This window comes from Canis lupus, chromosome 14, assembly GCF_011100685.1.
Source record: "Canis lupus familiaris isolate Mischka breed German Shepherd chromosome 14, alternate assembly UU_Cfam_GSD_1.0, whole genome shotgun sequence".
NCBI lineage: Eukaryota > Metazoa > Chordata > Mammalia > Carnivora > Canidae > Canis > Canis lupus.
Window position 1 is genome coordinate 4265666 of NC_049235.1, and position 27202 is coordinate 4292867.

General features: G+C 38.7%; 1 protein-coding gene across 3 annotated transcripts in view; it reads left to right on the plus strand.

Moving 5' to 3' along the window:
• Positions 1-27202, plus strand: part of CHCHD3 (coiled-coil-helix-coiled-coil-helix domain containing 3) — a 278196-nt gene that overhangs the window by 208097 nt on the left and 42897 nt on the right. For all 3 annotated transcript variants that reach the window (XR_005369286.1, XM_038556475.1, XM_038556476.1), the window contains one exon: positions 15188-15258. Coding sequence is in view for 2 of the 3 variants with exons in the window: in XM_038556475.1 (XP_038412403.1) it covers positions 15188-15258 (71 nt within the window). In the remaining variant the exon portion in view is untranslated. The remainder of the gene's footprint in view (positions 1-15187; positions 15259-27202) is intronic.

Here is a 27202-nt window from a genome sequence, read left to right on the forward strand (position 1 = left end):
CCTTTTTTCCAATGAGGAGATTTTATTAAAATGGCTTTTTCTCTTAGGTGAAAAGTTTTACTTAGAAAATCATAAAATTACTTCCAAAATGTTGGCTTTGGTTGGGTTTTGCATAGTTTTTCTCCTGGGCCCCTGAAGCTAGGGGCGAAAATAGATCCACAGCTGAAAAACTGCTGTGGGTAGTAATTCCATGGCCCTTACCTGTACCACCCCACAACTATTGAATATGGGCGTGAAATCTGTGCATCAGAGGCTGAGCACCTGGCTCCTTAATGAGTAAATTTCAAAGGTGAGAAATAGCTTTCTAAGCACAGTGATGAACCTAACTTAGCTTTTAAGCTTTGGAATGCTTTGCCGTATCTGCATCTTGAGGGCACCCTCAATTAAGGCTTTTAGCCATAACTCTGCTGAGGTCAGTTAGAATCTTACTCAAAGAGATGTGCTCAGTCTGGGATTCTGAGCATGTCTGTGGCACTCTTCCCTTCATCTGAGCTGCTTAGCTTATTTTTGTGTAGTGTTGGAAAGGTATTAGCTCTAATAAATATTTGATTCACTTTGGGGTTGCTACTCGACTGGTGCCAGAGGAGCAGAGACCAACACTGTCGTGTCTCTGAAAGCAAGCTTGAAGCTTTGCCCAATTTTCAGGAGAGTTTTTCTTGAGTAGATTTTCTGGATCAATGTGAGTTACTGGTGTTGTCCTCTACGATATTTTAAAAATTCAGGTTCTAGGCAAAAGTGGGAAGAAGGCCAACTCTGTCTTGGCCTCTCTAGCCTGTTGTGTCAGGATCCCTTTTTTTCCCCTAACACTTCTCCTTCCTCCCAGGGATTCAGTTTGTACTCTACACACTTCTCTTTTGCCTTCAGAAGCGTTAGTCTTGACCCTCCCTGTTCGGTTAGGAGTCCCTCTGAGGAAGTCACTATATAATAAGCTAAAGGGTAGTAGAAGGATTAGCCCTTAGTTTCTCAACCTGGATTCCAAGGAAATAATCCCAGAAGGTCTTTTAATTTCTGTGAGAATCTTTAAAATATGTGTCTTTTGTTCTATGTATGATTAATATAATCTATTTGCAGTCAATAGAGACCTTAAAGTTTGAGGAAAAACAGGGTTGGATGCCAGCTTACATTCCCCCCATGGCATTCCCATTGTGATGAGGGGTTCTCTTGGAGGCTGAAAGCGCTACAGAACTGAAGGCAATTACATTGCTTGTTTAGTGTAATGCGTGAGTTTCTATTTCTCCACTAGCCTTTAAGTTTTTTTTTGTTTTTTTTTTTTTTTTATGATAGGCACACAGTGAGAGAGAGAGAGGCAGAGACACAGGCAGAGGGAGAAGCAGGCTCCATGCACCGGGAGCCCGACGTGGGATTCGATCCCGGGTCTCCAGGATCGTGCCCTGGGCCAAAGGCAGGCGCTAAACTGCTGCGCCACCCAGGGATCCCTCCACTAGCCTTTAAAGAGGTCTTCACCCTCCCATTTTTAGAGCTCCCGCCCTGTGGGCCAGGCCTACATTAGCTTACTATTGAAAAATATGCCCTTTTATATGAATTTTAGGTTGTCCAAGAGCTGTAAGGTGAAATGGGTAAGCCAGTTACATCATGGGGAGCATGTGTTGTCAGTTCTTGAGATGACTAGTATCAAATTGTGAATGAGTGAAGAATGCAGCAGAGTTGATGATGAGGAAGCTCATGTTTGTCTGCTTCTCTACCATTGGGATTATTGTTTCCAGCTTTCTTTCTTAGCCCGAGTTTTCAAGAGGACACTGAGCATGTGTGTACACCAGTGCATGTGCTGAGCAAGTACAAGAGAATTTGATTTATAGAGTTCCTTTCTATGGGAGACGATATGAGCCCAGTTAGGGTAAAAATGGAGTGCATGCCTAAGATGTGTTGGCAGTAGAAATGTGACACCTTCTGTCAAAAGCCATCCAGTGAGTATGCTGTTAAATGTGCATGTAATATCACCTCATGAGCCCTTTGCAACTTACAACCTGGTGAATTGACAGTGTCATGTTACACAGTCAAGAGAATGAGAGGTTCCTGTGCTGGTAACACACAGTAATTTAAAAGTTTCTATGTGGGTCTTGCAAGACATCGTGGTAAATTCTCGTGATAATCCTTTTGATAACTGTGAAATTGCTTTGTCTCACCATTGTTGAAGAAACAGTGAAATGCACAATGATGTCAAAAGTAGAAAGGTCTGAGGTGTGTAATATAAAAGTCTAAAAGGTGAGTGTAGAAGGGAGGTTATGGTTTTATCTTAGAAAAGCTACAAACAGTAAAAAGATTTAAGGCCTTTTGTTGACATTATTATAGAAAAGGATAATAAATTCATACTTTACAGGTAGGGTAAATGGGAAATCTCATGATAAGCATGGTTTAAAAAGCAGGAAGAGGCCAAGGAATCACTTTCCCCAAAATATCTAGATGAGTTACTTTCTGGAATGATACACGTTTAAGTGTAATGCCTGTTGGAAATTTTGGCATGGTTAATTTTCTTATAAAATGATACAATTCCATGGTAAAAATTTAAATTGTGACGGAAGGCAATTAAATAAGAAGGAAAAGCATATCTCCTCCTAATGTTTCTTTTCCAGGGGTGGCAAATATTTCTTGTAGAATATTTCAGGTTGTGTGTGTTTTCATGTGTGTAGACTCACCAGTTTAGAAAAATACACTATTCAAAGTAGTTTACAACTTTCCGGGGGATCCCTGGGTGGCTCAGCAGTTTAGCGCCTGCCTTTGGCCCAGGGCCCGATCCTGGAGTCCCACGTCGGGCTCCCGGCATGAAGCCTGCCTCTCCCTCCTTCTGTGTCTCTGCCTCTCTCTCTCTCAATCTCTCTCTGTGTGTCTATCATAAATAAATAAAATCTTAAAAGAATAAACTTTCCTTTTTTCCTACTACATGGACTTTTTCCCATCCAAATCAGTGTAAGTAGGTCTCCCTTATTTCGAAAAGGGTTAGAAGAAAATTTTAAAGATGGAGAGAATTTTGCTCTGAAGCCCGAATCATTTGACAGAAACAGTGAGAGAAACTAAAAGGAAATAAAAAGACAACTAACTTAAGAACTGCATATGAGGGGTAGTTAGCTACTTTAGAGAAAAAAATAGGGCTTTGGAGACTCATTAGAAAAACTACTTCCTAAAAAAAAAATCTTTAATAGTGATCCTGTGGCACTGTAACTCTTTGTTAATTATATACTTATTGGTGTGAGGTTTGAATTTATGTCTGTCTCCTCCTCTATGTCATAAACTCCCTAGGAGCAGGGCCAACCCTCTGTTTGCTCCATCATATCTCAAGATCCTGGCCTCGTGTCTGGCACAGACCTTCAGTATTTGTAGAATGAAGAGGGGAACAGATGAAGGAAACGTAGAATGCAAATTGAAGGTTTGGTGCAGTTGTTTATTTAAATTGCCCTGACGAAGAAACCAAGGCACAAGATACTATAACTCCAGTAGAAGTAACATAACTCGTGCAGTGGCAAAGCTGTCAATGAATCTACAATTTCTATTCTAATTAGAAAACTAAATTACGAAAGAAAAACCCGAGACTCTAATTAGTGAAGCTTCTAAAGTGCCTGGGATAAAACAAGAAATGCCAGAAGCAGCTCTGAATAGCTCTGTTGCTTTACATGAGAAACAGTAGAGATGGAAAGAGAATGTAGGTACAGAAGCAATTCATTGACTTTGCGAAGGTGCCTAGGAAACAAGGGTATTTTCATGAAATGTAGCTTCTTAGGGATGGTTAAGATTTGATGCTACAGTTAAACATGGCTTTAAATTTTCAGTTCTTCCTTTGTCAGAAAAGGAGAGAGGAAACAGATTTCTGACGAAGCGGAAGCAAAGCATTATTGCAAAGGACAGGGTGCGCCTGGGGTGTCATTGCACTTGACTTTATTAAAGTCATCCACAGCCGCACACAAAGCAAACAGTTCGGGGTTTAAGGAAGATCTATTCTGGATTATCGTCACTCTGTGTGTCATGAAGATGGACTGGCTTAAAATTAGAAGTTGATTTTCTTATTTAATAAAAGTCTAGAGGTGGGCAATCCAGGGCTGGCATGTTGGCTTCAGTGTGGGTAGAGCCCCAGGCACCTATTTTTTCCTCTCCAGCCTCCTGGTGCAGGGTTTTCCCCCTGTAAGGTCAGTTTGTGTTCCAGGATGGCTGCTGGAGTTCTGGCTGTAACACCTACCTCGCAGCAAAGGGCTGAAAAGATTCTTTGCCAGCTGAGGTTGGCTGGCTTTAAGTGGCCTACCTGGAAGTCCCTTATAATTTTGCTTACAGCCTGGTCTAACTAGAAGCAACCTGGAAATTTTAGTTTGGTTCACTGTATACCTAGCTTAAAATGGGTGTATCTAAGTAGGAAGAAGAGATGTTGGGATAATTTACTGATAGGCTTCTCCACAGGGAATCTTCATTTGCCTTTAACCATGGAACTTAGTGGTCACAACTTCTGATTTGTAAGAAACTGCTAAATTAGTAATTTCTTATTGATCACTAGTGATGTGAATTTGAAAAAAAAATAGAGTGGAGAAAATCAAGATACGTTTATATATGGACCCAAAAGGTTATTGGAAACATGTTTCTGCTCAAGATAGCTACACAGGAGTTTATCGCTTGCACAAAACCAGCATTAAATCCATCGACTTGACACACATTCTTCAGTTTTGTGGAGTCATGCAGGTAAATTAATGGAGACCAGGCTCTGATGGGATCAGCTAGGCGGCTAAGGGTGGTTGGCAGGAGTGGTATTCTGATGGAGAATAAGGAGAAGCCAAGCTTTGTGCCAAGTGCTGAACCTACAATGTCCCATTGATACAATCACCCCAAAAGATAAGGTCCTCGCTTTTACATTTTTAATACGAGACATCTAAAGAGACCCAGTTTAAATAACCAAATTCATTCCTTGGTGTACCTCTTAGAAACAGAATACTGAATCTGATATACCATGCATCTGAACCAATGTTGGCAATTCACAAGCTATTTAAAAAGGCAGTGTATTTATTTAAAAGGCATTCTCTGGAGCAGGAATTTAGGGGGAGGGAAAGGGATAAAAGGAGAGAGTAGAGAGACAGTGGACTCAAGGCCATGGGTTTATGAAGTACCGATAACGAAAGAGTCTTTAAGATGCCAAGTACTTTCTTTATTCAAGGGTCACTTTTCTCACTGATTATGATCAAATTCCTTCCACTGCTCCTCTGCCCATCTGTAACAGACTTTGGCATACACAAGAGCACACAGAGGCAGAATACAGACTGGCCGTTAGGCTTTCTCATAGGAGGGTTGTCAGGAGAAATACTGGAGCCGCTAGATAAACTAAATTTAGACCCATTAGTAGGTTTTTAAAATTTTTTTCTAAAAATTTATGGTTTTTGAAATTGCTAAAAGTTTAGTCATTTTGCAGAGTCAGTCTCTTGATTCTGTGGGAGTCTACAAAAAGGGTGTGTTGAGGAAGCATGAGCTCTTTTTGGCCACCTGAAGCCATTTAGTAGATGACTGTTTGAGGACTTCTCTGCTTGAAATTGTAACCATGCTGCATTTGCGTCATTAAATCACATCCCCAAATGCTTAACTTCATCTTGGTGGAAATGTACTCACCTGCATCTGGCTGATTACGTATTATAACATGGTTCTTGGGCAAGTGTTACAAGGAGAAGTGGAAGTCTGTTTCGAATCCGGCCACTTAACAGGAATGCTCACATTGACATTGTCGGTCGATGCTTTTATTGGTGCTTGTACATGCTAGACCTTTGTTTAAGAAAGCTAGCCAGGGGGATCCCTGGGTGGCGCAGCGGTTTGGCGCCTGCCTTTGGCCCAGGGCGCGATCCTGGAGACCCGGGATCGAATCCCACGTCGGGCTCCTGGTGCATGGAGCCTGCTTCTCCCTCTGCCTGTGTCTCTGCCTCTCTCTCTCTCTCTCTGTGACTATCATAAATAAATAAAAATTAAAAAAAAATTAAAAAAAAAAAAAAAGCTAGCCAGGTAGAGTGACACTTGTGTTTGGGTGGGTTGTAGGAAGGATAGAGACCTAAAATTGTTAGTGGTGATTATAGATCAACTTTTTTTTTTTTTAAGATTTTATTTTATTCATGAGAGACACAGGCAGAGGGAAAAGCAGGCTCCCTGCAGGGAACCTGATGTGGGACTCCCTCCTAGGACCCTGGGATCACAACCTGAGCCAAAGGCATCTGCCACTGAGCCACCCAGGCGCCCCTATAGATCAACTTTGAAAGAGTAGATTCACACGTTCAGAAGCCAGTCTGCTCACACCTCAGGGCAAATGTGTCCTTCTCCCTTTCACTGTTGCTCGATGTCTGCAGAGTGGCCATAGTCTTTGAATGGCTGGTGCCTAGAGCATTACTCACCTCTGAGAAATAGTGTAAGGTTACCAGAATTTAAATTGTACCTCAGTACAATGATATGTTATATAGTTGTGCCCAAACCATCATGTGAAGCATTTTGTAAAAGAACTGATGAAAGCTGGTTAACAAATTATTCTTGTGACCTTTTGGATATGTTCGTTTTTTATGTATCGCAGGTATGGTCATATTAGTGATAATAGAACAGAAATAAGATTCAGAACCTGAGAAAATACTGCCAGAATACTGTGTGTGCATGTTTTCCTTTGATCTAATTTAGAACTTGCAAACAGACAATTTTCAAATCTAGCAATAATGTGTGTCTGTGCATGTGCATTTTAAAATATACTTTTAAAGGGAGACTTTCTGAAAATGGAAAGTGGCAGTATCACACACTGAAAAACATGGGCCACGGCCAGCCTCCCCAAAATTGGGAATAGTGCCCACTCTTGTTGCTTCCAGTTTCCTTCTTATACTGCCTAAAAATTTGATTCTTGGGTATTAGAATACCAGATGGGTAAATCCTACCCACTCCCCCCCTGTCACCCGCCCCCCCCCCCCACCGCCTGCCCAGACTCCATATTCGAATTTTAAAAGTGGCCGGAAGGAAATATTGGAATTCTTGTATCTAAAATCAACCACGCTGTTTTGTGCATGATTTTGTTCTGTCACTTCAGCTCTCCATGGCAGGTATGATAAATTGGCTCACTCAACACCAATTCCAAACTCCTACTTTCTCCTATTGTGGAAGTGAGAAAACAAAAACATTTGCATCGAGCTGTGTGTGGTCTATAATTCTGGCCACAGAGATGGAAACGCATATCTCTGGAGAGGGCTCCTCTTCCCGTCTCTATGTCCCTCCTCTTCCTTGGAACATGGGCATGATAACTGGATATACAGTAGCCATCTGGGGACTCTGGGGACATAAGCGGATGCTAATGGTGGCTGTGAAGGAATAGCGAAAAGGGACCTAGGCCTTGGTTAGTATCCTTGGCACCAACGTCAGCTCTAGGTTTCCAGCATCCAGGGGCCTCCTTACTCGAGGAAAGTAAACTCTTTACCTATGTGAGTTATTGTGCATTGCTTGACCTCTCACTGCACTATTATTGTACTTGAACATGACCTTAGGCACTATCCATGTCCTTTTTTGTGGCATAGCAGACTGTAGTGTTGGTCAGTTTGTGTAAGAGACACATAATAAATGTAGCTTTCCATTTTGTCCATGTTATATTATTTCATTGACTTTAGACTTCTCTCCATCCCAGCCTGTCTTAAATAAAAGTAAACTTTTGAATGAGATTTAGAATCAGTGGTGTCATTCTACTATTATTTCAGGAAGTTTTGTATATCATATACTTTGCCGAGTGCTCGAAGGATAATGATGCATGGGATGGGATACTTGCCTTTAGGAACCGTGTGGACTTGTTGGAGAGCTCACGTGTAAACACGCAGTCAGCCAATGTATTGCGTGCTTTGGTAGAAGTCCATGGTGCTATGAGAACACAGACGAAGGGCATTAAGTCAGTTAGCTTTTACTGTATAACCAACTACCCCAAACTGACAGGCTTAAAACAGCCCCCATGTATTTACCTCATAATTCTGCGGGTCACCCACCTGGGCACTACTTCTGGATGTGTCTGGCCTCATTTATCCTGACGTGGCTGAGGTTTGGCTGTCCTAGGATGGCCTCAACTGGAGTGACATACAGTCTCTCCTTCGTCAGACCAGGCTTATGGATGTGGCACTAGGCAGGGTTCCAAGAGAGAGGCTTGTGTTTGCAACTGGCACAACGTCACTCCTGTCACTTCTGTTGGCCAGAGCAAGTCAGAAGCATAGCCCAGATTGAGGAGGTGGAGAAATCCACTGCACCCTTTCGTGATGAGAGAAACTTGGAAGGTCATGTCACCAAAAGTCACACAGACGGAAAAGAGGAAAAAAATGACCTGTGTTGCAGTCTGTCACTGGGCTCTGAGGGAACAGGGGAGAGGTACAGTAATAGGTTTCCTTAAGAAATTCATCTCAACTTTATTTATTTGAGAGAGAGAGAGCGTGCATGCACACACAGCCAGGGGCAGAGGGAGAGGGTCAAGCAGACTCCCCACTGAGCAGGGAGCCGCAGGATCCGGGGACCCTGGGATCCTGACCTGAGCTGAAGGCAGACTCTTAACTGATGGAGCCACCCGGGTACCCCTCAACTCAACTTTTAAAAATTCGAGATAATAGCCTGTTCTCTTTTTATTAGCACTGGCATCAGTTCTGATACCCTTTTCTAATACTGCCAACTTCTACTCTTTTGAACACTGGTTTTAAAAGTAACCCATAAGAAAATATTGCTCGACGAAAAGTTGCATGCAAAGAAGTACATGATTGAAATACTGGTTGTCAACTTCTCTTTAATCCAGTGTTTCTCATGGAACATTTGAGGGATTCTGTTCTGTTCTCTCAAGACGCTCCAGAATGAAAAGGTTCCATGGGAAATCAGTTTGGGATTCATCATGAACAGTATTTCTCATCTTGGAGATTTACAGTGCATAGTAAGAATTAAGGCCCTGAGAGGTCCAGGCATTAAAAAGTACTTTTACTATTTAATTTGTTTCATTGGTGATAAGGTAAAAAAATTACTGGTTTGACTTCTTTTTTTATATGGGCTGGTTTGGTGTTTTTATATATATATAAAACACTCTCTCTATATATATATATTTATATATATATATAGAGAGAGAGAGAGAGTTTTTTCCTAGCCATTAACATTCTTAGTACTGTCTAGCCATTGTCTTCACATTTCCCGTTTATCTTAAGGAACAGAAAAATAGAACAGATGAGCCTTGTAAGCAGAATTCAGTAATGATTGGTTTAACAGAAGGTTTCATTTTTAAGGATTTAGATTTTTATTAAAATGGCTTTTGAAAAAATTACTCAACACTGTATACTTTTTTTACTCTTCAAATAATTGATAATGATCATAGGTAACATTCCTGTAATGCTTACCATATGCAGTCCCAGGTACTTTTTAAAGAACCTTACATGAATTATATTTAATCTCCCAGAGATTTTTATTTGACCACTTTGGTTACTTCTCCCCATTTTACAGATGTGAGGATGGAGCTGTAATCAGTAGTGTGGCTCAGAAGTAAAGTACACGCTCTTCACATTGCTCTGCTATGAATTGCTCACCAAAGTATAAACTGCTGTGGACAACGTATTCATGTTTTTAAATATATTAAAAAATATGTACAGTGGACCATTCACTGCCAACTCAGTCCTTTGCCTGTGTTTTTAGTAATTGGTACCTAGTGCCTTAGATTGGAAAATGTCTTCATATAGAAAATGAAAATGCCTGTTGTTTCCAGTGGTGTCTTGTCTTTTAATATAGGTGACAGACACATCTCCCATATCTAGTATTATGTTGTTATTTTGGAAATAGTTCACCTCTTAGGAACTCCTGTTTCACTAAATCTTTGACAAAAAAGAGACAAAGCCTTTATCAGATTTTTGATAGTTCTAAAACATCAAAAAGATAGTATTATTCTATTTTGAATTTAGAAGATCTACCTTCTCAGAGGAAATCTTGGTGGAAATCATTGTTTTAATGCCCATGTCAAAACAATAAAAATTTGTTTTAAATTAAGACAATAATAGATTTTTAATATTTGATTTGAATGACATTTACCTGCCACAAATTCATGCAACCACTTGACTAATTGTGTCAAATATTTAACTGCTGTTGATGGAGCAGGAAGCTACAGAAAGATTATGAATGAAAGATATTTTTAAATTTTAGGGGTGCCTAAGTGGCTTAGTCAGTTAAAGAACGGACTCTTGATTTCAGTTCCGGTCATGATCTCAGGGTCCTGGGATTGAGTGTGTTGGGCTCCACACTCAGGGGGAGTCTGCTTGAGGATTCTCTCCCTCTCCCTCAGTCCTACCCTCAATAAATAAATCTTCTGAAAAAAAAATTTTTTATGTTGTAAAAGACCTTACAGTCATAGGAACAATATGGCCATGCACAAAGCAGTGATCCTTTCCTTGAAAGACCACCATGTCGGATCATGGGCAACTTTCTCTACCTGTCCTTTTTTTTTTTTTTTTTTTTTTTTAAGATTTTATTTATTTATTCATGAGAGAGAGAGAGAGAGGCAGAGACATAGGCAGAGGAAGAAGCAGGCTCCATGCAGGGAGCCTGACGTGGGACTCGATTGGGTCTCCAGGATCATGCCCTGGACCGAAGGCAGGCACTAAACCACTGAGCCACCCTGGGTTCCCATCTCTACCTGTTCTTTTTGGTTCTCCTTTTAGGGTCATCTCACCAGGTTGTTTCTCCTATACCCCATACAGTACAAGGACTTAGAAAGTATTTTAACAAAGTTTGGAGGGGAGATAGAGATACATATAGCTAGGTAGGTATATAAAGACAGGTATATGGTCATTTGTGAATGGCCATTTTATATACATAAATATTCTCTACCTTCTCTGGAAATTGGAATGTGGACGTTACTTAATTTGAAGCACAGACTGTATAGGTCTCAAGATTTGGCTATTAAAAAAGGATCAGACAAAAATACAGTTGATGTTGATGGTAAGGTGCACTACTGCAAGCTGTAGGGTTGACCAAGTAACAACAAACTTAGTTACAATAGTGACATTAAAGTAACAGTAATTTGTACTTCATAAGAAAAGGGGCATATACAAACCTATTGCCATCTCAAGACAATAGAGATAACACACACAGCATCTCTGAAAATTAGGGTACATCTACCATCTGTGAGTACCTGTTCAGAGTAGAACCATGGCAGCATTGGGAGGCAGTTGTGAAACTAGAATCTGGGAAGTAGTTTGGGGTCCAACTTGGAGAAAAGCCCATTACTTCTATAGTATTGGTCTCAATAATGCCTAATAACATCTATCTAATCATGAGAAAATGTGAGAGAAGCCCAAATTATCAGTCATTCTGCAGAATTCCCAACTGGTGTTCCTTAGGATTGTAACGGTGTCATAAAAGACGAGGGGAGGCTGAGGAGCTGTGACAACTAAATGTAATATGACATTCGGGATTGAGTCCTGAAATGGAAAAAGAACATCTGTAGAAAAACTGGAGAAATCCAAATAATGTCTGCAATTTAGTTACTACTAGTTGCTAGTAATGTACTGTAGCATTGTTATCTTATTTGTTTTAGTGACTGTACTGTGATTATCTAAGATGTTGACATGAAAGGAAAGAGGGTAAAGATAGAAACTTTCCACTATTTTTTTAAAGATTTTATTAATTTATTTGAGAGATAAAAAGCATGGGAGAGGGGGAGAGTATCAAGCATGGAGCCCAAGTGAGGCTTAACCTCATGACCCTGAGATCATGACCTGAGCCGACATTAAGAGTTGAGATACTTAACCAAACTGAGCTACCCCAGGTGCCCTGGAAATGTTCCACATTTTTGCCCCTTTTCTGTAGATCCAAAGTTATTTCACAATAGAAATTGAAAAAGTACTCTTATTTGGTAATGTGTGGATATTCTGCAATAGCTTAGCATTCAAGAAAATATACAAAATCTTGATTTAGCCAACCTCTTCAAGCATGCATCCCCCTACACATAACTTTTATGGTCTGGCAATATTAAATCATTTGTTACTGTTAATTAGCTCCTTTGGGGAAGGGGAGGAGAGTAATACAATTTTTGTATATATTATGAAATATTATAAGTAGTGAAATAAATAGCTGTGTACACCTCATTTTAAGAACACTTTAAGAAATATAGCCCCCGGGATCCCTGGGTGGCGCAGCGGTTTAGCGCCTGCCTTTGGCCCAGGGCGCGATCCTGGAGACCCAGGATCGAATCCCACGTCGGGCTCCCGGTGCATGGAGCCTGCTTCTCCCTCTGCCTGTGTCTCTGCCTCTCCCTCTCTCTCTGTGTGACTATCATAAATAAATAAAAATTAAAAAAAAAAAAAAGAAATATAGCCCCCACTGGGTTTCCGCCCCTTCATATCCTACTACCACCACCCAATTGCTACCACTTGGAGATAATCAGTGCAATTTGCTGTTTAACAATCCCATTTCATCATTTTGCATTTTTCCAAACTTGACATAAATTATACTCTATGATATCATATCTAGAACTTGCCCTTTTTTTGCCCCACATATATGTCTGATTCATTATTTTTCATCACTATGTAGATTTTCACTGTATGAATACCTAGTATGTATTCATCATCCTGCTGTCAAACACATTGAGAATGGTTTTTTCTTTTATAGTTGTTCACTTTAAAAAGTGTTTTCTGAGACCAAAAGTGATATGTACTCTTTTTGAACTCCAATAACACTATCAACAACTTTTAACTCTGTATTTGTGACCTTTCATTCTGAGTAGTTTTCTCTTACATCAGATAGAAAGCTTCTTGACAATCTGTTTCCTCAAGATGAACGTTATTGGGATAATGAGTATCTAATTTTGTTGAATGAGTAAGTAAATACTTAAGTGAATTCAACACTGTCCACATATAGATCTTGGGCATATTTGTGTTCATTCCCTTAGTTGTTATGTGGTGTTGGCCTCCTGGGCCTTTTCTTTGTTAGAAAGATTTATACAATGTGAGAATCTGGCCGCTGAGGTGGAAATACAGGGCATAAATAAAGCCTAAAACTTTAACTTGAGAAATTAAAAGCTAAGATTACAGACAACACAGGTACACTGTTATTTGTGTGTGTGTTTAACATTCTAGGGAAACTTTGACAAAATTAGTAATAATTTTACTGCATTTGGCATTACAGAGCAAAGGGGAGCTCACTAACTTATATTATGGGAGAACTCTTTTGTGCATCATTCTTGTTAGAAAGCTTATTTGCCTTTGATCATTTTGATTTTGTACCCATTATTAGTTTTGCCGAAATTAATTTTTTCCTCCAAAATTATTTTATTCTCAATATACTTGCCAGCAGGAGAATGAATAAATACTGGGTATTCATACAGTGTTGATCCTGCTCTGCAAAGACACTTAACAGGTTTCACAGCTCTGGTGCCTATCTTGTTTGATTTTTGTAGCCGCTTTAGCAGGTAGGCAGGGCTACTATCATCCATATTTTACAGGTTATGAACAGTGGAAAGGAAGCTGCGGGAGTTTGAAAGACTTGTTCAAGGTCACAGAACAGAACCAGATCTTTCAGCCTAGTCCTGGCTCTGTCTGGACATTACAATTTCAATGCTTAAAATAATTGAAAGTATTAATCAAGATGTTATTGCTTCACCAGAATTTTAATAGGTAATTCAGTAACATAATACCCACTTGACAGTTTATCATTGTAGTATGGATAGTTTCTCATCAGTGTTAGTGGTAGATTAATAACTGCCTTTTTTACTCTTCTTTGTTAGAAGGGTTCTCAAAAAAGCTGAAACTGAACATTGCAAAAGAGCATGTTGTGACTGGTGTGTGTTTTAAAGGAAAGGAAAGTCTTATAAGTAAAACTGAAAGGAAGGTGTTCCACAGCCTCAAGTTAAAATATCTGAGAAGACAAATGGCTTTTGGGTAGCTTGAGACCTACAGATGAATTAAAACCTCTTGGTGTACAGACTGATGAAGTTGGTCACTCAAATTGTAATTTTAAAAAATGCAGAAGCAGGATTCTTAGAATATTGTCTTCATGTCAAAAATGCACCTTTGTGCTTGAAAATGATAAAAAATTACAATCGATCCTTACAACTGTTCTGTTCATCTTTATTGATCAGGTGCAAGAAAGATAAATCGCAGCCCAAATAAGATTATAGTAAATGTTAGCATCGTAGGGGACTCCAGGTTGATAGAGAGCCATTCATCATCTCAAATGGTGACCTGTCCACTGCACCAGCCACCCTGAGTCTGCTGTCTAATCACATACCTATTGATTTTATCTACATCCAACAAACCTGGATGTGACTGTCATTGGGCAACCCAGATTGTTAAATGCAAAGGGGTCACTGGTGTGAAGAGGATTTCATTTTCATTTTCTCACCATCCAACAATGATTTATTAAAAAATAAACTACCCCAAGTCATGCATGTGAAACCTGAGTGATCAGGGATTGAAGGTGCACAATAGACCACTGCATTGTGTAGTGTTCTTTTGTACCAGGATACATTTTACAGGATATTTCATTGAGTCTGAAGGCTCCCTGGGTCATTTAGGCCACCCCCTGCAGAAAGACAGGTTTCCAAGTAGCCAGCCAGAATACACAGTTTTAAATCTTTCTGGCTCAGGAAAGACATTACTTTCCTATTGCAACTTGATTTATGCTGCTTATGTGTTCATTTATGTAATACTGGAAACCTTTTTTTTTGTATAAAAATTCACTTAAATCCATCCTCTGTTCTTACTAATTTTTTACAAATGTTGACTACATGCTGTGGTCAGGTGGAGGTAACAGAACACATTCCATTCCATAAAGAATCCATCCTGAGGACAAAAATACTGTGTAAGAAAAAAGTGAACCTTGAATATCCTAGCTAGGATATTGGAATAATAGGCAAAATGTGTTAATAATTTTCTCATGGGATCAAATAATGATGAATTTTAAATATGAAGGTTTACTGTAAAGTCTCCCTCTGCCTATGTCTCTGCCTTTCTCTGTGTGTCTCTCATGAATAAATAAAATCTTTTAAAAAATGATTTTTATACCAGCAGATATACTGTTACTTAAATAGATACCTTTAGAAGCATTTTTAGAAGTATCTGTATCACTTATGCAAGAAATCTTTATTCCTTGCTTGAATGGCTGAAAAAAGATTTTACGTATTTTTTGTAATTGTAAGCCTTGCACACATTTTGTCCTCTTGTATAGTGAAGACTCTGTCATCAATTTGTGTCCACAGAGCTCAGAATTCTACAAAGTCACCACTGAACAGTATCAGAAAGCTGTTGAAGATGTGGAAGCAAAGTTTAAGTAAGTTTTTTAATACTATTATAATTATTTACTGTTCTTGACCAGATGAAAGTACAACTTTGTTGCTTTTTTGAACAAAAGATAGATTGTTGCATAGCCCTCTGGAGTACTTCCAAGTGTATTTGGCCAGTTGAGGTGGATCCCTGTTATCTACTCTTAGCGGAATTCAAACACAGGGAAAGGGCATTTGATGAAAGCTTGTTGCAACTCAATTTTATGAAGTTCAGGGAGATTTGAAAGCAGTGTACTAGAATTTTTATTTGGAATCATACTACATAAGGTAGGATGCCCTTGATTATGAAGGTGATGTGAAATTGCTATTAATAATAGAAACATAGAGACCATTCACTTTCATGTAATAAAATGATGGGCTTGTCCAAATTTGAGTATCCACTTTTCTCATGTTTAAGCTGTTTTCATTTCTTCGCATGTACCTTGAAAGCATTTAAATCACAGACTTTACCTTGCCCCTGATTATGAAGGTGATGTTAAATTGCTGCCTCTGTTAATCCTTGGAATGTTTAAATGAATGTTCTGTAATTGATGGATCAAAGTGTCCGTGACCCATAGCCCTGTACTTTCCCTTTGCTGCCAGTTCTCACGTTAGGTAAGAAGACATCATTCAGGATTTTCCTGAGAGTATAAATAGTTCTATTGTGTAACCCCTGTTAGTAGCACATGCGTAAATTAGTGAAGCAAAATAAAGATATTGTGACAGGTTTAGTTGAAAGATCGCATTGGGCTCTGACCTCCTTCCTGGTGCACGTTTATAAGCATTTGATGAAATGATTAAACCCTAAGGTGTAATGTTATTACTTTCTGCTGTGGTGCAATTTGTGTGGTAATGGTTATTAGTGTTATTTTAATGTTGATTTTTTTATATATAATTTTTTTAAGTTAAAGATGGTTTGAGGTATATTTAAACAGACAAACTTGGGGCACCTGGGTGGCTCAGTTGGTTAGCGTCTGCCTTCAGGTCAGGTCATGATCTCAGAGTCCTGGGATTTAGCTGAGCAGGGAGCCTGCTTCTCTCTCTCATTCTCCCTCTGTTCTCTCTCTTTGTCTCAAATAAAGAAATAAAATCTTAAAAAGACAAAAACACAGCAACCTCCGGTCTTGGTAGTGAATTATCTTTTTAGGGGCAGCAGGGAAAGACCTTCTAAGAATGGGCCACAGATCTCACTCTTACAAGTTCATGTGCTATCTTAAGTATTTAGATATAAAATTGGATATGGATTTGATTCTTTAAAGGTACTCTACCTACATATTTTTTAAGTTATCTTTTTATCTTTCTCCCTAATGATAAAGTCACATTCATTAACCTTTTTGTCTTTGTACCATGAGAAGTTTTGACTTGGCACCCTTCATTGTAAGAGGACAGCTATCCAAATAACTAAAATTTAAGGTAAATCAAAGGAGATCAATTCTGATTTGAATGATCTGTGAAGCTATCCTGAATAAGAGGATAATTTACTTGAGGCTTGAAGAGGAGTATATTGAGTAGGCAGAAAGGAAAAGTATTCAGAAGGAAAACCCTGCTCTCTCGTTGGTGGGTGAGAAATTGGTTCAGATTCGTGGTTTGACTCAGAGGGACTCACATGCATGATGAAGTTGGAAAGGTCAGCAGGGATCATTCATTAACTGCTGGGTTAAGAAGTTGGCCTTCGGGGACCCTGGGTGGCTCAGCGGTTTAGTGCCTGCCTTTGGAGTCCCGGATCGAGTCCCACATTGGGCTCCCAGCATGGAGCCTGCTTCTCCCTCCTCCTGTGTCTCTACCTCTCTCTCTCTCTCTCTCTCTCTCTCTCTCATAAATAAATAAATAAATAAATAAATAAATAAATAAATAAATAAATAAATCTTTTTAAAAATATTAAAAAATAAAAAAGAAGTTGGCCTTCATTGAGCTAGAAGTTTTTGGAAGGTCTTTGACAAGGTAAATGCCCTGATTTCTGTGCTTCTTGAGTAATATTAATCTGACAGCAGATATGAGGCTCCTTTAGAGGCATGAGAAACAGGAAGGTAATACTATATGAAAGAAGAGGTGATGGGTGTAAACAAGTCATTGAAAGATTCACTAGGAATTAGTGAATGGCTGGTGTATTAGTTTGCTAGGGCTGCCTAATAAAGTCCCACAGGCCAACTAGGTTAACAGAAGTTTATTTTCTTGCAGTTCTGGAGGTTGGAAATCTGAGATCAGGGTGCCAGTAGAGTTGGCTTATCCTGAGACCTCTTGCTTGACTTGCAGGTGGCCATCTTCTCCCTGTGTCTTCATAGTATCTCCCTCTCTGCATCTGTCTTGATCTCCTTTTCTTAGGAATCACTTTGGATTAGGGCTCATGCTGATGACTTCATTGTAATTTAATTCTCTTTAAGAACCCTTTGTCCAAGTACACTTTTCTGATACCGGTTGTCCTTAGGTCTTCAGCATATGAATTTGGGTGGGAGAGGGCAATTCAGCCCATAACACCTGGATAGAGGGGCCAGGGAGAACCAGAAGTAGAGGTTTAGCAGATTGGGAAATTGGTGGAAGCTGGATTTTTATAGAGAGAGTTAAGTCTGGCTTTACATGAAAAGAATCACTCTTCTGAAAGCCCCATGCACCTGCCATGTTGTTCAGCTTGGGCTAGCCTGCTGACAAATGAGAGGCTACATGGAACACAAAACTAAATATCCTGCTGGCTTACTTTCTCCCAAGACAACATGGAAGCTATAGGTTAGACCTCGTTTTAATCAGAGCCTCAGCAGCCTTATTCTCTTTTACCTTTATAAAATATTATTTATTAATTCTACTCTCACCTGGTGGAGTAGAGAATTTGGCCTTTCCCAAAGAGAGGTCTGGCCTTTATACTCCACTTCTGGGTGAGGTAGCTTCTAGCTCTTTGGAATTTCCCAAGTGATGGAAGTATCTCATTAAATGTCATGAATGGCCCCTTTGGGCCATGTGGTGTCAGCCCAACCTCTGGGGAGTGGTGCTAGAGACTGAATTCAGCCACATGGGCAACCAGTGAAGGCCATATAAAGAGGCCCCAGTGGAACTCTGGACACTGGAATTTGGGTGAACTTCTCCAGTTGATAAATAGTCTGTGCATATTGTCACAGGTTGCTGCCCGGAGGATAGAACTATCATCTTGATGACAGTGGAAACTTTGCATCTGGAACTCTCCCAGACTCTGTCTTATGTATCTCTTCATTTGGCTGATTCTGCCTATCATTTCCCATAAAAAGCCTTAACTGTGAGTTTAATAGCTTTCTGTGAGTTCTGTAAGTCCTTTCAGTGGCGTATTAAAGGTTAGAGTGGTTTGGGTTGAACTGGCAGATGATGTCATGGTGAGGATAGTCTTGGGGACTCTGCCCTTAGACTTTGCAGTTTGGCTAACTGTAGAACAAATAAAACTCCAGGTTTTTATATACTTTGAAGGAATTTTAAGAAGCTGGTTCTTTAGAGAGTGGCTTTCATTATATTATTGATTTTTTTTTTCAGTGCTACCTGCTAGACTGAGCTTCCTAAAACATTGTATTTTTGAATTGCAGTGAGTTCGTTAGCTTCATACCTAGGAAGTGATCGTGCCATGGTTCTAAGAGTTGCTTACCATCTTTGAAGGCACTGAAATTACTCAGTGGAACTTTGTTTCTCCTTATAGATTTGGCCATCGCAGGTAATCATGGTGGCTTTTATCTTTTGCAAGGCAGTATAGTATCTCCTTTTCATTCATGGCAGAGCTGATCTCGGCCATCCCATTTAGACAACAGGCTCTGAAGGACTTTGAGGAGGATTTAGTTAATTTTATCTAATGGAAGATTTCATTTGGTTGTATTTCGGTTATAGGAGAGAGAAGCTTTTTGAATTGCAATTTCAGGGGCGATATTATACACCTGATAGGGAGTCACACAAAATCACTGTAAAGAGAAAGAAAGCTAAGAGCATTTGAAAGCCTCACATGATAAACACCAGTCACATTGATGCATCCTGCCAGGATAGCTAATGGAATTATTTTAGGGATGCTTAAATATTAACTCACACTTGAGTCCTTCAGTTTATAGTTTTGGCAGGAAACCATTAAAACACTTTAGATTTAATGGAATTTTTTTCCCTATTTAATCAACGTGTCATTCATTCAGAGAGCTCCTCTATGACATGCCCTCTGAGTTCTGAATACACAGCCATGAGGAAACAGGTAGGATCTTACCAGTATGGAACTCAGAGTCCATCAGAGAAAGGAGGAAGACAGAATTTTTAAATAAAGTGCTTTTTAAAAATTCCAAAGTTAGTTCTAGTACGATGGGATACCTATGTCCCCAATAAGTTATTAAAAATACTATTACTATTCTTTTCAGTAGGGATTAACCAATTTGGAGATTAAGAATATGTGCTGTTTATTATCCAGCAAGAACTTTTACCCCACAATAGCTTTAAAATTTTAGCCCCAAACCCCAAATCACTTAGCAAATCCACCATTTTTTTACATCTAGCTTTTTTTTTTTTTTTAAGATTTTATTTATTTATTGAGATGACAATAATGAGAGAGACCCACAGAGAGAGAGGCAGAGACACAGGCAGACACAGGCAGAGGGAGAAGCAGGCTCCATGCAGGCAACCTGATGTGGGACTCAATCCCAGGTCTCCAGGATCAGGCCCTGGGCTGAAGGAGGTGCTAAACCACTGAGCCACCCGGGCTGCCCTACATCTAGCTTTTATTAAAAAGTTAACCTTTATTTTTCCCAGTCTAACTAGAAACGATCACTTTTAGCAGTTCCAATTGCTTCTATCATCCTTTGTTGTTATCTGTTAAATAGAACAATTTGTGGTGCTAGTTCCTAGTTTTGTGTCACATACCTCAGTGTACTGAGGATTATGCTCCATGTTAATCATTATTTTCTACCTGATAGGTAATTAATTCAACAAAATCCACATTGAATGTTACATAGATAGTACTTAGCACAGGTCTAGTACAAGGTAAATGCTCACTGAATAATCAGTTTTATTATTTGTATTATTATATATATTGTGATAATATTTTATTATGTCCAACTCAAGTTATACAACTGTGCCACAAGCGAAATTTCTGTTTTTGTTTCCAGACGAAATCTGCATGATGTTAAATCCCCCTCTGAAACAAAACAAAACAAAAAATACAATAGAAAGAGTTCTTATCCTCAGGGAGCTCCTAGCCCAGCTGGATACAGGGTATGAAGCCCTGGAGACAGAGGGCACAGTGAGGCACAGGGCAGAGGCCTGCAGGGGTTCTAGTTCTTGATCCCTATCAGAATCAGACCTGTTTGGGTGGATTAGAGCTGTGCACCACATCTGCCAAAAGGAAGCATTGTTATCCGTGTGTTTTGTACATATGAGCTTTTTTTAAATATAAAAACAAATATTAAGTACATGTCAAAGAAATGTAGAATATTTTTTTTTAATTTTTTTATTTATTTATGATAGTCACAGAGAGAAAGAGAGAGAGAGGCAGAGACATAGGCAGAGGGAGAAGCAGGCTCCATGCACTGGGAGCCCGATGTGGGTTCGATCCCGGGTCTCCAGGATTGTGCCCTGGGCCAAAGGCAGGCGCCAAACCGCTGCGCCACCCAGGGATCCCGAAATGTAGAATATTTTTAAGGTGATAGAAACCTTGTGAAGATAATACAATATCAAACAAATGAAAAGCATTTCATTTATTTATTTTTAAAGATTTTTATTGATTTATTGACAGAAAGCCAGAGAATACAAGCAGGGGGTAGCAGCAGAGGGAGAGAGAGAAACAGGCTCCCCACTGAGCAGGGAGCCCAATGTGGGGCTCTATCCCAGGACCCTGGGATCATGACCCAAGCTGAAGGCAGGCGCTTAACTGACTGAGCCACCCAGGCGCCCCAAATGAAAAGCATTTTAAGGACAATTGATATTTCTTTTCCACGCTGTCTTAAATAACAAAGTGGCCCATTTCTACCTTCCATAAAGGAGAAAGTATGCATGTGGGAAGTGACATAGGTCTGTTGAAAATATTTTTGGAATCCTTTCGTTAGAGGTGTAACATTTCAACTTGGCTTCAGTTTCTTTGGAAGATAAAGCACTTGTAAAGGAGTATGATTCTATGAGATCGTACATGAACACTAGTAATACTCCTTTGTGTGCCCGACTTTAGAAGGGTTTTCACTTTTATCCTTGAACGAAGTTGTTGAAGCCCAACTTATAAATTTAGGCTCATGGAAGAAGCCTGGGTTATCCTTACAACGTATTAAGAGATTAGTTACCCTGTGGAAAAAGTTTGGGTGATTTTAGAGTATCTGTGGAATGCTATGCAAAACTCTTAGAGATAAAATGGATTTTGTAAGTATTAGCATACATTCAAAGTTTTCTTCAGTGTAAAACCCTTTAACTTTAAAATGTTTTTGGTTTTATTAGGTTTTCACTTTGACTGATGTAGGGGTGTAAAAGTTTTCCCTTTGTCTAGGTTCTTTGGCTGGTCGAATAATTAAATTGATATAAAACCAATTAACAGAAGAAAACAACTCAAAGTATAGTAATGTGTATACACAAGAGACCTGGAGAAAGTGAATAACTCTTCAAAATGGTCAAAACCATCTCTTTAAATACCATCTTCAGCTAATGACAAAAGATGTTGGAAACATAGAATCAATTATGGGAGCTCAGTAAACATGGGTCAGGTTGTTATGCAGATTCAAGTTATTGTCTTCACCATTAATAAGAGTTTCTAGAGGTTGAGTCATTCCCTCCTCTTCCTGATACAGCAAGGGAGACACTTGTACAAATGGAGGTTTCCTTTATATGCATGTCACTATCCCTTGTATGTGTCAGGGTCTCTTTACAAAGACCACTTCTGTTTGGTTTGCAGAGTTTCTCATGTTGTTGCCAGTTTCTTAAAAATAATCCTTATGCCAGAAAGACGTGTTTTGGGGTGGCAAATTCTATTCCTGTATACCGGCAGTGTGTTTTGTTTCTCTTTTGGGTGGATAATTTTAATAGCTATCCTGCAAACGAATTAGTGAAGCTGAGAATGACATGCCAGTGGTATCAGCAGGTGTTTCTCATGTTCTCTGTAATTACACGTGGGATCATGGATAGTTTTAAGCAACAGTGTTTAAAGATCCTGCTTAATTGGCTGTAAAATAATTAAATAAGGTTTTGGCTGGCAAATTTATAATTCTGTTAGATGCGTAAGCAGTGCGCCTGAATGTCAATGTGACTTCAATTTGGAAATATTAGATTAATAGAACTAATTGTACTGCAGGTACAAAGTTTACTCTGATTAATAGTCTTAAAACTTTTCTAGAAGTTTAGCCAAGTAAATTTATGTTACTTACCTTTTACTTTTAATTAAACCTTTCTTCAAAAGTTTGAGCTGTTCAATTTTGCGCTGTTTCTCTTTCTGGTTTCTCCAGTGGAGCTCTGGCAATTTTTTGGTGACTCTAGCTGCCTTATTGAATAACTGGCCTTATCAAAAGGATTAAAATTATATATTGTTGTATATGCATTTGTAGCTGCAGCTGACAGGTACCCTGCACATCGTCTCTAACACTTATTGATGTCTGCTTATAACCTACTTTAGTGCTGCGTGAATGGCTCTGATAGACCAAATGTACATGATAAATGTTTTATCTCTGATTCTCATTGATCAATTTCTAAATGATCAAATGGTTTATCTCAGTAAGACACTAATTCACATTGATCAAATTCTAAATGACCAAGTTGACTTGGTTTCTGCTGAACACAAATTATATTAAAACAACATTACTTGAACATGCTGTCTTTTCTAATGCAGGAGTTATGTTACCAGCAGTTACATTATAACTGGAGTTATTGTATTATAAAGATGTCTCCTTCATAATGAAAAGTTTACACAAGAAGAAAAGAATGCGATATTGCAGGAAGAACAGGGCTTTGAGCAAGGATTTGGGCTTTTACTAACTAATTAAATTCTGCATTTGTATTGGGCCCTCCTTCCCCTTTTTTTAATTTGAAAGGCTGTGAGCAGGAAGTATAGCAGCTGCACTGGTGACATTTTATTCCCTAAGGTCCTTGGAGCCAAGTAACATCTTGATTATTCAGTGAGAGATTTAGTAACCAAAGAGGCAAAATTCTAGTTAAAGTAAATATACCTGTACCCTTTGTGTATAAACTTGGTTTCAATAGCCTACTTAGAAGTTTAGGGTTATTTGTTGTGGGGTTTTTGTTTTGTTTTGTTTTGATTTTAAATCAGCTCACCTGTGTCAACTGGCATAGTATTTCAAACCCTCTAGAGTTTGTCATGTGTTGCCAGTGGAGGATCTCAGTTCTGAAATTGAGAAATAATGTTTATGAGCTGAAGAATATACGTTGTAAAGGAAGCTGATGGCAAATACACATTTGGCTGAAACAGTCTTGGTTATTTAGAACAACCAATTCCTCAGGCAGGTTATTTATTACATCTTTGGCTTGTCTCTTCCATCTGTAATATGTAAATTATAACTGCCACTCTCTTTAGGGCATCCAAGCTGAGAAAGTCTAAAATTTAAAAAAGAAAGAAAAGAAAGTTGTCATTGTGCCTCATCTAAAAATGGTTGTAAGTAGCTGTTTTATGCATTCTAAGACATTGGCTGCCATCTTAAGTATGTCCTGGTTGGTGTGGCAGCCCTTTGGTACTTCATCAGGGGATGTGTACAGGGTAGTCTGACACCTCTCTATCCCCCAAATCCCACCCACCTCCAACCACAGATTAGTTCCAAGTAAAGTGAGATCTGCTTTGGAATGCACCAATACTTGACAACATTTCTATGATAGGCATTTAAAATTGGTTAGATTTGCCAAAGAGACCTGAGGTGATTAATGCTTTGTTCCAATTCCTTAAAATCAGAGCCCTGCTAATCAGATCTCAGTTACTTAGTTTCTTTTTATTACTTGGTTTGGATCTCTATATTTAGTCTGTGCAGGGTCTTCTGAGAAAACAGAAGCAAATGGCAAGAAACATTAACACTACTTGGGAGTTAGCTTTTATCTGCACTCTCTTCTCTGCTTCTTAAACTGTTCCTCACGGTATTCCTCTCAGTTCAGAGATGTCTGCAGAAAGGGGCAGGGCAGGGTGGCAACGTTAATTGGAACACAGGGCCCCAAAGGGCAGGTGCAGGGGTATAAATCACAGGATGGTCTGTTTCACAAAAAAAAAAAAAAGAACACCAACTGCGGCTCACATGAACATCTGCAGTTGGTCACAAGATCAAGAGAGGAAGAAGTTGCTTCAGCAACTTAGGTCAACATGAGTATGTAAAGGAACCTGGAGTGGTGACACAAGCTTCCAAAGATCCAGTCCAGTTAGCCACATCCTGTCCATCCTTTTTTTTTTTTTTTTTTTTTTTCTTTCATCCTGTCCATCCTATCCATGCCCCAAACTCTTCCCTGTCCCAGCTGTGGTAGTCAGGGTTGGTTTGTGTTGCTTTGGACATCTTCTTCACTTTATTTAACCTATTTCTGTGTTACATGTAAATTATCCTAACCAATATTGCTGTAGCTGTTAGGTTTGTGGCCATAAGCTCCTGAATTCATGGTTTGTTCCACATGAGATAACAAATTGTTCTGTTTTCCCCTACAAGAACATTAGCATTGAACTTTTTTCCTTAATCAATACAATCCATTAAGCATCTAGCATACCCTACATGGTTATATGAAATATTAATTGCACAGTGTTAGATAAATGGAGATCCTGCCAGAATTATAGCTTGTTTCTTTCCTTGTATCATAGTATTTAAAATGAAAACATTTGGAATTCTAGAGTGCATGGTATTTTGGAATTTGTTTACTGATCCTTGCTTATTTGAGTAATTAACCGTACAGCTCATTGTTCCCCAAAGCTATTTCTAACTGGGACTAGGAAGGGTTTCTTTCTTGCTCATTTGGACTAGAGTTCCTTTACATTTTAAAGGATCCAGTAGAAAATAATTTTTGATTTTCCTTTGATGTTTTCAAAGATAAGAAAAAGTTATTTTGCTTTTTGAGTGCCGCTCCGCTGCAGGTAGAAAGGAGAGAACCTTGTAGGAGGGTCAATCAGAGTTAATTATTGTCTGACTGACCTGCCACATTTTAAAATGTCCAGGAAGAGTTCTAGGATGTAGATTTTTAATTTTTTCCTTTTGTCAAAGTTACAGAGTTAACCGTCTTAAAAATTGTGCCATCATTATCTACACATAAAAATGATAGCTGTCAGGATGGTCTCTGGGAAGTTGTATAAGTTCGTCCATATTGTGAGATCCAGTTATGTGTTATCACTCCACAATGTGGCAAACCTACTCCAAATACTATCAGGCCTCCTTGCCTCCAACCAGATAATTATAGATGTCTGTGGTCACCCACCCTGCGTGGGATAAAACCATGGTACTAAAATTGAAACCAGAACTTCTAGGGTAATTGTACTTAAACATATATTTCCATAGCTCATTGGAAATTATAATTTATAATGAGATATCTCATGGTTTCAATCTATCAAGGGTTCCCATTGCTGACCCTCTTCAATTTTTTTAAGATATAGGCAAACAAACTAAAAAGTTGATAAATTGATCCTTACCATAATTTAAAATTTCTATTCATCTAAAAACACCATTAAGAAAATGTTTTTAAATGGGCAAAAGATTTGAACAGACACTTCAAAGGAAGCTATAAGGATGGCCATTAGCACATGAAAGTGCTAATAACATCATTAGTTACTAGGAAAATGTGAATTTAAAATGTTGGAATGCTGAAAACCAAAAGGACCGAGGGTACTAATTGTTTGAAAGGATGTGGATAAACGGGAATTTTCCTCCTTTGCTAATAGAGTTATAAAATGGCAGCCACTTTAGAAAAAGTCTGGCAAATTTCTTTTAAGTTTAAACATACGTTTGCTCTATGCCTCAGCAATTCTAGTCCTAGGTATTTCTCCAAGAGGAAAGAAAATATACATCCACAAAAAAATTTGTACACATATGTTCGTGTCAGGCTTATTCGTAGTTGTCAAAAACCGGAAACAACCCAAATGGCCTAGAGAATGGATAAACAACTTGTGGTATATTCATACAGTGGAATAGAATACTATTCAGCAGTTTAAGAAAAAAGCAAACTATTGATACATGTAGTAACATGGATGAATCAGAGAAACCTATTAAGCAAAAAAAAAGCCAAGCACATACTATATGCTTCCATTTGTTTGATTTCATGTAAATGCAATTCAACAGTAGGAAAAGTTAGTCTGTAATGACAGAAATCAGAATAGTTGATGGGGAGAGAGGGGCAATTTGATTGGAAAGGGATACAAACTTTCTAAGGCGCTGGGAGTATTGCTTTCTGGATAATAGTTATACAGACATATGCAATTTTTACTACAATATGTACACTTAAGATTGGTGCTTTTTTTAAAAAATATTGATTATACTTAAAATACCCTAAATTTATTGTGAATTAATTTTAATTAGGAAAAAATGCTCAAAATATTAGGAGTTGCCCAACTTCTAACTGTAATTTGCCTGAGGTAAAAATAAGCGTTTCTTCAATTTAATCAGTCTTAAGAAACTTATGATTATTAATTGTATTCCTAATCATATTTTTCATCATTCAATATGTTTCAATGCTATAGAAATATAGGAGTAAATCTTGCTTTTATTTATTTTCTTAAGAATTAGTCTTTTTCTGTCCTCATTAAGTTACATTTGCCAATCATATACTCTCTTCCTCATTAGCTGAGAGTCTTACAGATAGACCTAGCTACATTTTGAAAGTTATTTTTGATAAAGGGATTTTGAAGGCAATATTTAACATTTATACAGTAACACTGGTACTTTTTGATATAATAATCTTAGGCAGCCGTTTGTTCATACTGTGTATTACGTCCTGGCAAAATGCTTCAGAACTTGTAAAAGCTTGCATCTTGGCCCTTCCCTACATGTTGAAATGAAAGCACACATGTTCCCATGTTCAAGTGTCGCCAAGCAT